This window comes from Jaculus jaculus, chromosome 7, assembly GCF_020740685.1.
Source record: "Jaculus jaculus isolate mJacJac1 chromosome 7, mJacJac1.mat.Y.cur, whole genome shotgun sequence".
Classification (NCBI taxonomy): Eukaryota; Metazoa; Chordata; class Mammalia; order Rodentia; family Dipodidae; genus Jaculus; species Jaculus jaculus.
Window position 1 is genome coordinate 65,371,863 of NC_059108.1, and position 13,228 is coordinate 65,385,090.

Below are 13,228 nucleotides of genomic sequence, written 5' to 3' on the forward strand. Positions count from 1 at the left end.
AACCTGGAATATTCTATCATTTATGGGGATAATTATTCAACTGTATACATTCATCCAAATTCATGGAACAATAGTTTTTACCTAACAAGTGAACTTTATTACCTTTTCTCTCTCAAATAAATAAATTAATTAAACATTTTTAAATGAATAAAATGAACCTTATGCATATCAATTCTACCTCAAAACTTCCTATCAGAATTGAGCTTTCAGCCCAGGCATGGTAGCACACACCTTTATTACCAGCATTGGGGAGGCAGAGGAAAGAGGATCACCATGAGTTTGAGGTCTATCTAGGCTAGAGTGAGATTTTATTGATTTTTTAATTTTTTTTATTTTTTGGTTTCTCAAGGTAGAGTCTCACTCTAGCTCAGGTTGACCTGGTATTCACTATGTAGTCTCAGGGTGGCCTTGAACTCACAGGGATCCTCCTACTTCTGCCTCCCCAGTGCTAGGATTAAAGATGTGTGCCACCACGCTCGGCTTTGTTTTTGTTTTTTGAGGTAGGGTTTCACTCTATCTCAGGCTGACCTGAAATTCACTATGTATTCTCAGGGTGGCCTCGAACTCACAGTGATCCTCCTACTTCTGCCTCCCCAGTGTTGGGATTATAGAGTGAGATTTTTAAACTGCCTAAAAGATGTTATATAGGTTGTTGGGGGAGAAAAAGTCATACAAATCTTACCCAGGAGTATACAATACTGTGGTATGACTGTCAGGAGGATAACCAACAATTTTCCAATTGGATTTTAAACTTACTCCACAGGAATTAATGCCTGTGGATCCCTCTCCATGAGATAGGAGGCAGTATGGTACAAGAAACTGACCAGGGCTAGTCTGTGGCCATAACTATGTCATAAACAGCATGTGTATCTTCTTTACTTCTTTACTTATTTATTTTTTTTTTAGCTTTTCAAGGTATGGTCTCACTCTATCCCAGGTTGACCTGGATGGAATTCACTCTGTATTCTCAGGATGACCTCGAACTCACAGCAATCCTCCTACCTTTGCCTCCCTCATGCTGGGATTAAATGTGTGCACTACCACGACTGGCTAGCATATGTATCTTAATTGAGGGCACTACTAGCTTCTAGCTCAAACTTGCTGATCCATGAACCAGGACTACACACTTCTCAGAGTAGGCCCAGAGAGAAAATCTGCTTATCTACCAACTGGTGTTCCAGAAACACAGGAGCTGGAAGAAATGGAGCAGCCCCAGTCCTTCTCTCAGTCTTCTACTCGCAAGGAGCCAGGGGAAACATGTGACCACAAAGTTCCTTGTGGAGAGCTACAGAACAGCCCAGTGGGCCTTTTGGGAGGAAGAGGCTGTGGACAGGGTTTGGAGAGATGCAGGGAGAGGCTATGAAGAAGCAGCAGGATTGTGTGACTCACTGACAGTGCAGCAGCACATTCTGAGAGGCCAGCAGGCTAGGTGGCTTCACCAGAAAGTTTCTGAGTAGAGGAAGAGCAGGATAGGAGGTATCAGGCTTGAGACAGTCTACTATGGGGTTTCTGAAATAATCAAGGGGCACTTAAAATGAGAGAAAAAAACAAGACAGGGGCAGATGGGAGACATAGACAAGTGACCAGACAGAGAAGACAGATGAAAATAAGAGAAAGAGGGCTGGAGATATCGCTTAGCAGTTAAGGCACATGCTTGCGAAGCCTAAGGACCCAGGTTCAATTCTCCAGGTCCCATGTAAGCAATGTGCACAAGGTGGTGCATGTGTCTACAGTTCATTTGCAATGGCTGGAGACCCTGGCATGCCCATTCTCACTCTCTGTGTGGCATAAATAAATAAATAAGAGAGAGAACACTCTTATCCTGTCCCTGTATGCATGAGGACAGGATGTCTTGCTCCTCTGCACTCTAATAAGCCAATGGAAAAGCAGTGAAAGCCAGGAGATTTCAAAGGTCAAAGCCACTGCAGCAGGTTCTCCTGCTCCCCACAGAGATCATGCTCACCGGTGTGAGGCCCAGAGAAGTTGCTGCAACTTCTTTTTTACTTTAAATTAACAGACCTATTTCTGATCCAGGAAACTGTACAAATAGTGTATATGCATGTGTGGGTTTGTGTGCTCACACACATGTACATGCAAATTCATGAGTTAGGGAGGCAACTTAATGATGCCCATGGCTTCCATGCTGCAGGCCTAGATTCAAACCATCACTGTTAAAGTAAGGCCACTACTCTGTGTCACCTGTGCAAGTGGATTGTGGGAAGTCCTCAGGTTCTTTAAATGCCTGACACAAACCCAGCCTGGCTATCTGAGAGAAATGTATCTTCTGATAGTTAAAGAAATAATCCATTCAGTTTGGGAATTTTGGGAAAGATACAAAAATAAAAACAAAACTGAAAATTATCTCCATTCAAATAGCCACTGTTAATGTTTTAACACCATGTAAATTTACTAAGCACTGAACTATGTATTTTATATCCCTGCCATGTTTTTTCACAACTCAATTTCAAAACTAAAATTTAAAGCCAGGCGTGGTGGTGCACGCCTTTAGTCCCAGTACTCAGGAGGCAGAGGTAAGAGGACTGCCGTGAGTTTGAGGCCAGCCTGAGACTACATAGTAAATTCTAGTTCAGCCTGGGCTAGAGCAAAACCCTATCTCAAAATAAACAAACAAAAAACCCTGAGATTTAAGTTATAGTAATTGTATCTATGTGAGTGAATATTTTTAAATCCCTCTCCTGACATTATTTTATGTTTTAGTTATTGCTGTCATACATTCTTAAGGGGTAAATTTTTACCAGTCTATTTTAACTGCTTTTTTATAGAATAGCAGAAATCCTCACAGGATTCTACTGGGTAAATAAAACTTAATTTTTTAAATTTATTTTTTAGCAATGCTGGGGACTGAGCTGGAGGTCTTGCACATACTAGACAAGTGCCCAAGCACCCCCAGTCCTAAAGAAAGATACTTGTTTTACAACTTGCTTCCTGAAGGTGGTCATTCCCATTGCTCTTCCCTAGCTACATCAGCATACTCATACTATTGTTCTTTGCTGATATTTTTCATGTCAAATCTCCTTGCTATACTTTCGTAATAATGTCAAGTGGCAGTAATCTGTATTAATCTGATGTAGTAATCTGATGCAAGTTCCCAATTCAGTCAGAGGTCCCTCAAATAAGCAGGGCCTCAGTGGCTTTGGTGACTCACCCTGACCATCCACCTCTGCAAATCAAGCCTCGAGGATGATTCTGCTCCTCACAAGAGCTCTGGCTTTGCTCATGTAGAAGAGACAACTGTGAGGATGAACTTCCATAGCATCTCCCCACCCCCACCTGTAAAGCAGAAAGACTGAACCTGCTGGGCCTCACCTTGTTCTTGGCAAGAACATTGGCTCCCGCTTTAATGAGCAGCTTGGCTGACTGGCTGAACCCATGCCAGGAGGCTTCATGCAGGGCTGTATTCCCATCCTGAAAAATACATAGAGGAGACATCACTGACCCAATGGCCTGATTCTTCTTTTCATTTTACTTTTATAAATTGATTCATTTACTTGAGAGAGACAGAGAGAGAGAGAGAGGGAGAGAGAGAGAATGGGCATGCCAGGGCCTTTAGCCACTGCAAACCAACTCCAGATACATGCACCATCTTGTGGATCTGGCTTATGTGGTCACTGGGAAATTGAACCTGGATCCTTTAGCTTTGCCAGCAAGTGCCCTAACTGCTAAGCCATCTCTCCAGCCCAAAGTTTATCTTTTTGTTTTTTTTGTTTTTACATGGGTACTGGGGAATAGAATTTGGGTTGTTAGGCACTGTAGGCAAGAGCCTTAAATGCTGAGCTATCTCTCCAGCACCCTGATTCTTTGAATTACAGTCAACATAGCAGGATAGCCACAAGGGCTTTCCTCAACTGGAGTTCCTCATCTTAACCACAGAATACCAAACATACCTGAATCTCCATTCTCACAAAAATGTTATAAGAACCATTCTAGACACATATAAATGGCTTCATGAGATATAATGCTTTAGTCTCTGGGAACTTGCCATTTAGAATGGCTTCAGGGCCTCCCATAGCTCCTGTCCAATAGAAAGCAACAGTTTGGAGATGGCACACTGTCCATTCCTTTACCCTCTGGGGTCCACTATGCTGTTGATACCAGGAGAAACCCTGCAAAGTAGAGGAGAATGGAACCTTATTAAGGTCCAGAGTCTTAACAGGTAGAATACTCCTAACCCTATTTCTTCCTTAGAATATAATACATTCCATCTTAGTCCCAAATCCTCAAGGCCCTAAGCAAATGAGCAGGCACCAAAGAAACAGTTATCTGTAAATAAGATAAACAAATGTTCTCAATATATGACTCAGGTTTGCTTAAGTTACTATGAGAGGGAGGGGAAGCATGGGGGTGAGTAAGGATATCCATGCTGCCAGGCCAGGCTGTTTAGGCAGGGTAGGGCAACATAGTCTCCAATTATGTCTGAATGTGGCTTATCCTTTTACTCATCACACCAGTTCCCTAGAGAAGTGCACACAAGACCCCATGGTCCAATGCAGCTGACACCCACAAGAGCAAATCTAGGGTCCCAAAACCCAGGAGGAGGCAGTGCTGAGCATGCTACGGGAGCTATAGGGTCCAGGTGGGGGACAGTACAGAAATAGCAGCAAGGTGGGGAGGAGTGGAGAGAGCAGCTCTGGGGGCCACGAAGGAGTCTTTCCAGATCTGTTGCCCACATAGGTGTGCTCAGGTGAGACACAATGAGCTGCACATTTATGGCTTGTGTAATTTTCTGTATATATATTACACTTTAATAATGGTTAGAGAGAAAAGGTAAGCAGATGCCAATATGCACTTATATGCAAAATTTCTGATTTCAAGACTGTGACAATTTAAAAACACTGGGTTAATGTATAATAAGCCATTAGGATTTCTTCAAAAAATAAATGATTTTTTTTTGCTTTCAATAGTTTAAAGAACTTAATTTGCTTGCTTATCTAAAAACAACCAGACATCTGAGGATGCTTCTTCTCTACCCTTCAGAGCTCCAGTTTGTCTGGGTAGGGTGAACACACCTGTAATTTCTAGATATTTCCCCTTAATCTGGATTTATGTTGTTGTCACTGTGCAAGTAATGGAGATTTTTTTTTTTTTTGTAGTTTTTCAAGGTAGGGTCTCACTGTAGCCCAGGCTGACCTGGAATTCACTATACATAGTCATAGTATACTACAGTCTCAGGGTTGCCTCAAACTCACAGCGATCTTCCTACCTCTGCCTCCTGAGTGCTGGGATTAAAAGTGTGCAACACCATACCTGGCTGAGAGAAGAACTTTTAAACAAATACAACTGGCTGAGATCTCTTACTCTTCTTCAGAGGAACTCTGGGTTGACCTCGTCACTAGTCATAGAAGAGGAGTATATTTTGGGTGCTCCAAGGTAAGCCATGTGGGCTCCTTCAGCTCCACAGGGCCCTGTAGCCCTTACCTCAGGAGTAAGCAGCTGAGCCCTCCCATTTACCTTGTCCTGCCGGTCCAAGGCGCATCCCTCTTGGATGAGCGCAGTGATGATCTCCGTGTTTCCCACCACTGTGGCACGATGCAAGGCTGTCTGCTCCCCCTGAAAAGTGACACAGAGCCAGGAACAGCAGTCAGTGTTTCTTTGCAGCTTCACATCACTTTCCCCTCAACCCATTTCCCAGGGTACCTCCTTGCTTCACACAGAGTAGGTTGGTCACTTGCAGAAGGGTTTGGTCACCACAGGCAAGAAGAGTTTTGAGAGCCCATTAGTAGATAACACACATTGGCACAGCAAAAGACCCTAAGTCAATAGCAAGATTAGCCCATCACCTCACATCCACAACAGACTCAGGCCTTCTCCTGCTTCCCAGGGCGATGTGACTGTTATGTGCATGGAGAGCAGGTCTGGGAGTCAGACTGTATAGGTTATGCAGTCAAACCAGCAATGTTGCACTCTTTATTCCCCAAGGGGTCCACCTGCTGACTTACAGACACATCTCTGTTAGTGTCAATGCAAGGCCATCATGCTTTAAAGACAGGTGTATAATTTGCCCCCTGATTCTTACTAGCCAAGAGCAATGTAAGGGCGTGCTCAGTTTTACCTGAGGACTCTGGGGATTGCACCTGTCACAGCAGAATTTTATGAAGCTTCTCTCTGATTTACGCTGCAGCCTGCCTTTTATTTTTTTATCAGATTCCTGGGACTCTCAGTTTCTTCTCCAGTTACCAAGGAGAACTTGACTTTCTCCTCTAATTGTATTGGAGGGAAAGACTGAACACTGTCAGAGGTAAAAAGGTCAAGACTATAACAGAAGAGCTTAGTCTTTGTTTTTGTTTTTGTTTTTTTTGAGGTAGGGTCTCACTCTGGTCTAGGCTGACCTGAAATTCACTATGTAGTCTCAGGGTGGCCTCAAACTCATGGTGATCCTCCTACCTCTGCCTCCTGAGTGCTGGGATTAAAGGCATGTGCCACCATGCCAGGCAAGTTCAGTCTTTTAAGTGCACATTTAGCTCTGACATGTATTCAGACAAGTCAAGGCAAGGCAAATCAAATCAAGCTTGAGGACTGGGCTCAAAAGGGAAATGAACAGTGAAAGGTTACTAGCCTTCCCTGGAAACTAGAGGGAACTAGCTGAGCATGGTGGTGCACACCTTTAATCCCAGCACTCAGGAGGCAGAGGTAGGAGGACACCATGAGTTCGAAGCCACCCTGAGAATACAGAGTGAATTCCAGGTCAGTATGTGCTAGAGAGAGACCCTACCTCAAAAAATAAATAAACAACTAACAAATAAACAACAACAACAAAAAACTAGAGGGAACTAAAGAGTTAATAACTATCCCTAAAATGAACAGGCAATAAAGAAGTCACAGAGATATTTGGCCTCATCAAGTTCAACACCTTCCCTGATTGATACACTCTCCTTAAACTCAGATGGCCTTGAAGGACCAAAAATCACCTGAGTATTCTCCCTTAGACATTCCTGGCTAAAGAAGCCTATTTTGAACAAGGACACAAACAGCTACAATTTTCTTATCAACTACACCTGGTATAGTATGTTTCTTAGGCTCCTCCTTATAAGTTTTCAACTTCAACCCCAGCCTTGCTCAGTGCTTCAGCCTTCATCCTGCAGGAAGGCTGCTGCCCCTTGCTGTTTTTCTCAATCAACTGTCTGTAGAGATCAAGTCCAGTGTTCTCTTTTGTTTACTCTTACACATTCCTTACAAACAGTATGGAAGTTTTCAGGTAGAAAGAAATGGGGATGGGGCAGGAGATCAAGGAGATCAAGGCAGGAGAGTTGTGTCACTTCACTTCAGAATCTTCACCTGAAAAAGTGAGGTCCTCCCTTCCCTTTCTGGATTCTATGATTTAGCTGCAAAGATTGCATAGATTAAATTTCCTGACAGAGCACAGAGGGGCAAAGAACATACTCCTGGGCATCCCTGGCCTATTAGCCCAAGACAGGCAGGAGTGAAAGGTACATGACATGGAGCAGAGATTAGTTATAGGAGGGTTACACCACTAACCATAAGAAGCCTTAATGAGACCTGGCCAACTTCACTGCCTTCCTGGGATTTATCACAATGACAACTGAAGGCATTTACTCCAAGAAAATGAGTTCAGCTGGACATGGTGGCATACGCCTTTAATCCCAGCACTCGGGAGGCAGAGGTAGAAGGATGCCATGAGTTTGAGGCCAACCTGTGACTACATAGTGAATTGGAGGTCATCCTGAGCTAGAAACCTTACCTTGAAAAACCAAAATAAATAAACAAAATAAACCAAGAAAATGAGTTCCATAGATATATAGTGGTGACAATTGCACAAGAAGGTCTACAGGGATAAAATTCATGTTGTGAGACTAAAGAGATGGCTTATTGGTTAAGGTGATTGCCTGCAAAGCCAAAGGACCCAGGTTCATTCCCCAGGACCAGAGTAAGGCAGAGGCATAAGGTGGCACATGCTTCTGGAGTTCGTTTGCAGTGGCTAAAGGCCCTGACATGCCCATTCTCTCCCTCTCTCTCCCTCTCCAATTAAATACATAAATAAATAAGGTTCATGTTGTATGTATTAGCACAAAAATATCTACTAATTCTAGTCAAAATATAGTTTAGGTGATAGAGAGATGACTTGGTGGTTAAGGTACTTGCCTGCAAAGTGTTAAGGACTCAGGTTCAATTCCCCAGAACTCAAGTAAGCCAGATGCACATAGTGGCTCATGTATCTAGAGTTCATTTGCAAGGGCTAGAAACCCTGGTGTACTGTGATGGTTTGATTCAGGTGTCCTCTGTAAACTTAGGCTTTCTGAATGCTAGGTTTCTGATGGAGATTTGGGAATTAATGCCTCCTGGAGCCAGTGTATTGTTGGGGGCAGGCTCATGGGTACTGTAGCCAGTGTCCCCTTGGCAGTATTTGGCACACTCTCCTGTTGTTATTGTCCACCTTATGTTGGCCAGGGGGTGATGTCCATCCTCTGCTCATGCCATTGTTTTCCCCTGCCATCATGGAGCTTACCCTTGAGTTTGTAAGCCAAAATAAACCTTTTTTTTCCCCCAAAAGCTACTCTTTGTCAGGTGATTTCTGCCAGCAATGTGAACCTGACTGCAACATGTACCCCCCCCTCTCATAAGTAAATAAACAAATAAAAATGCAATAAAAATATAGTTTGGATAGGTTGGGTAGAACACACCTGTAATCCCAGCACTCAAGGGGCAGAGTTAGGAGGATCAAGAGTTCAAGGATAGCCTGGGCTACATAGTGAGACCCTGTTAAAAAAAAAAAAACTCTCATATTTGCTTTCTTAAAATTAAAAGGAGGTGGGCATGGTGAAGCACACCTTTAATCCCAGCACTCATGAGGCAGAGGTAGGAGGATCACCATGAGTTCAAGGCCACCCTGAGACTATATAGTGAATTCCAGCTCAGCCTGAGCTAGAGCAAAACCCTACCTTGAAACTCTCCTCAAAAAAAAAAAAAATAAATTAATTAAAAGGCTGGAGCAATGACTCACTGGTTAGAGGGGCTTGCTTGCAAAGCCTGACAGCCCATGCCCATATAGAGTAGAGCCAGATGCACAAAGTGGAGCATTCATTTGGAGTTCACTTGCAGTGACAGAAGGCCCTGGTGTGCCCATTCTCTCAATATCACCTTTTCTCTCTCTTTCTACTTACAAATGAATAAATAAAATATCTGAGAAGGCTGAGTAGGAGGATCACCATGAGTTTAAAGCCAGACTGAGCTAGAGAACCTGCCAGTGAGAAAGAAAGGGAGAAAGAAAGAGAGAGAGAGAGAGAGAGAGACTACTGCTGATTGATTAAAAGTCTACGCTAGGGCCAGGGAGATGGCTAAGTGGATAAAGCACTGCCACTCAAGCTTGAGTGCCCAAATTCAATCCCTAAATCCCACATAAAAGCCAGAAGCCCCCCAATAAATAAACATTTTTACACTTTTAAGAGGGGGCTGGAGAGATAGCCTAGTGGTTTTGGTAGTTTGAATGAATGTCCCTCAACTGATTCAAGAGTTGTGGTACTTTAAATGAATGGCCCCCAAAATAGGATTTTATTACAGTTTGTAAATTAGATATACAGATATCTGGGTTCAGCCCTAAGATGTGGTGGTGGATTTGAAATTCTAGTCTAAAGATATGCAAAGTGGGGGGCAGAGGGAGGGCATTACCATGGGATACTTTTTATAATCATGGAAAATGTTAATAAAAATTGAGAAAAAATAAAATTAAAAAAATTTTTTAAAAAGATATGCAAAGTGTCTGAGTTCCTTTTAGGGTTCATAAAGTGCTGTGTGGTCTGGCTTTTGGATTTTGGCTTGTGGATGGCTTTTTTTCTCTCTCTCTCTGTTTTGGTCCTATAAGAGCAGGCCAACTTGTTCTACCATTATAGAATTTCCCCTGGATCTGTAAGCGTCAATAAATATCCCTTCCTCCATAACTGTGCTTGGTTTGGAGGTTCATTTCAGCATGCTGGAAGCTGTGTACTACAGGAGTTTATTTAAAGCTTGTAATCTGGATATCCAACCTCCTGGCTGGAAGAGGTATCAGTGTGGCCAGGCCCTAGTATCCAGTGTTAAGGTGTGGGGTTGCATTTGGAATTCCAGTCTTAAGATATGCAAAGTGCTTAAGCTTTGCCTGAAGTTCCTGAAGTGTGCTTGCTTGCTTTTTAGTGTTGGCTTTCTCTCTTTGGAGCTATAAAAGAGGGGCCAACTTCTTCTGCCATTATGGAACTGCCCCTGGATCTGTGACATCAAAATGAGCACTGAATGATAAAAAAAAAAAAGTGGCTACAAGTGTGAGGAAGCATTTCTAGGTGAGGAATACCTACTATCCAAACAAATCATCAGATTAGATACTGCCCAAATGGGACCCACCGAGAAAGAAGCCACTTCATTCTCAGCAAGAAATATGAGAGTTCAGGTAGTACTGAGTTGGTCAGGTTTCCAATTGTACAAGCCTTTGAGTCACCCCATAAATAGTAGGCACTCTACCCAACACTCCTTGGGGCAAGTAGAAAAAAAAAAAAACATTTTTACAAGATGGAACTTACATTCTACCCATGCTGCACATCAAATGTAAGCCTCATGACCCCAGCACACAGGTCACATCAGCCCTGAAGGACAGATCATGTGAAGGGCCTGTCTAGGATAGGACCCTGACTAACCTACACCTTGGTTCAGGTCAAGACTTAAGATTAAAGCAGACCTAGTACTTGTGTGAAGTGATGAGAAAGTAACCCTCTTAATTTATCAGAATAACATATTGTATATTCTAAAGAACTGTTTTTAACAGGTTGAAGCTCATAAAAATCCCACTCCAGGCTACTGGAGGTCATTACGCAACTAATTCTCAGTCCTTACACCATGCCATAAAGATCAGTATCTGTAGAATATGAAGTCAGGTGTAAATTCCTTATAATATTAACATTCTTTATTTCTATCCACTATCCAAGATAACAAAGTGATTTTTTCCAATAATCTACCTGCTTTCTTAAAAAATATAAAGAAGTATCTTTGAGTTCTTGCAGATATTTCAAAGGTAACCATTAACAGGTATGGTGAATACCCAGAAAATAGGTATATCCTGGGAAATGCATTATCTAGTTTTACCTTCACCAGTCGTTACACTATTTGTTATGTTGTCATGTTTTGTTTTGCTTGTCATTTAAATTATATGGGTACAGCAAAGTATGCATTATTTGTCTAAAGCAAGGAAAAGGTACAAGAAAATATGTTATTGTGATAAATTAAAGATGGTGTTTCTAGCTAAAAGCCAGGCTAGAGCTTTCCTTTTGCCCACATGGCTCACCTTGACTGTTTTGAGAACCCCTTGCCTACAACAAAGCAGTCCCAGGAAATCAGCATAGTGTGTGCTGAAGTAGAACACGGTGAGCCTCAGGGCTGAGTAGGGTATTTTGTTGGGAAGTGTTAGTATGCCTGGTATTGTGGCCTGCACAGAGGTAAGCAAGGACTTTAATTATGCAAAGGAAAGATCAAATGATCTCAACAAGTTTATACCAGCAACTCAAGGCCCCACCTTTCCTGTGGTCTGAGTCTCTTCCCTTTCCTTATATTTTCTATTGCCACCTGAGATGATATAGATCAAGAATATTATGTTTGTATTATAGTGTAGAAAAATAAAGTGTTGTGACCCAAGGTAGAAATTAAAAGCTTAAAGTTAAATCAGCACCTTTTGTAAATGACATCCTTGGTGTTCCAATAAGTTTTAGATATAACCAGAGATTTATGAAAGATGCTGATGGGATTCTGTCTATGCACAGCATGTCTTTGCAAATACTGTCCTCACTTATAAATGTGTTTGTCAAGTTTTAGGATATTAGAGATGCAAGGAAAACTCAATGCATAAAGCTATACCCTAGCATAGACAAGGGTCTGAAATTCATAGCCAGAGTTTTGAAAGGTAAATTTGGAAGAGATTATGATAAAGGTGAACTCTCCAAGATTTTTCATTGGTAATAAAAGTTTTATTTCTCACAATTCTATCACATCAGTAAGAGTTGAAATATTTTCTGAAAATAGCTCCCAGTCACATTATCACAGAAATTTTCCCTAATAACTTACTGAAGGAAAATTTACATGATCCTTTCACAGAGAATTCACCTTCTTCAAAGACCAAAACAACCCTTTGTGCTATGTAACTCCACTCAGCCACTGCTCAGAAATGGACAGTTGACACTGGAAGATCCAATCCAAATGGACTAACTCAGCTGAGCTTGTGGTAGTCATGTAATGGGGTGCTAAGGGTCCAAGAAAGTCCTTGCACCCCAAGCCCTGGGTTCATTTCTAGTTTTAGTCAAAGAATTGAATAAAAAAGAAAACTGAGAAGGATAATTATTAAATTATTATATTTATTAAGAGATGTAAAGCCAAGGAAAAGCACCTATGTGGCTAGAGATCCCATGTGGAGGGCCTGGGGAAAAAAGCATGGAAAGCAAAGAGAAAAGGTTCAAGGAGCTCCTGCCATGTGGGGAGCTGGAGGGGATAAAAGACTCATGCGGAGAGCAAGGGCTAGGGGGCGCTCCTGGCTGGGCCCGGACTAGGGCCTAGCCAAGCCGTGGGAAAAACTCACCCACAGCTGGAAGTTTCCAAGTGATGACAGAACGAGAGAGAGAGAGAGAGAGAGAGAGAGAGAGAGAGGGGGGGGGGGGCGGGGAGTGGGGGGGGAGAGGGAAGGAGAGAGGGAGGGAGAGACTGCCCTCTCCTTGCAAAGGTATTTATAACCTTAGGGTGATAGGCTGTCTTCTGCCTCAGGTGAACCAGAGGGACAGCTGGTAATTAGGGCCATGGGATGTCTCAGGAAGAGGTTAGCAGTTAAGACGCTTGCCTGCAAAGCCAAAGGACTCAGGTTCGATTTCCCAGGACCCACATTAGCCAGATGCACAAGGGGTGCACACGTCTGGACTTCATCTTGCAATGGCTGGAGGCCCTGGTGCACCCATTCTCTCTCTCTCTCTCTCTCCCTCCCTCCCTCCCTCTTTCTTTACTTAAATAAAAGACAATAAATATTTTTTTAAAAGAAGTTAGCTCTGACACCAAGTTCCAGGGGCTGAACTTGACCAACCACAATGTTTAAATCCTATGAAAGACCTCCCTCCTGTTAGATCAGGACAAAATAAAGTTACAGCAGGAGGGCAAAGTGAATCATCCATATTCCTCAAGAAATTGTCTACCCATTATCCTTCCCCTGCCTAACAAGACTCCAGGTCTAGATTTACTGCCCCCTTATCTCTCACTG

General features: G+C 42.6%; 1 protein-coding gene across 1 annotated transcript in view; it reads right to left on the bottom strand.

Moving 5' to 3' along the window:
* The window catches only part of Ankrd6 (ankyrin repeat domain 6), a 234,434-nt gene that overhangs the window by 25,161 nt on the left and 196,045 nt on the right, over positions 1-13,228 (bottom strand). Inside the window, exons 4-5 of the mRNA XM_004663640.2 lie at positions 5,470-5,568; positions 3,328-3,426 (exon numbers count right to left, since the gene is read on the bottom strand). Of these exons, the coding sequence (XP_004663697.1) occupies positions 3,328-3,426; positions 5,470-5,568 (198 nt within the window). The remainder of the gene's footprint in view (positions 1-3,327; positions 3,427-5,469; positions 5,569-13,228) is intronic.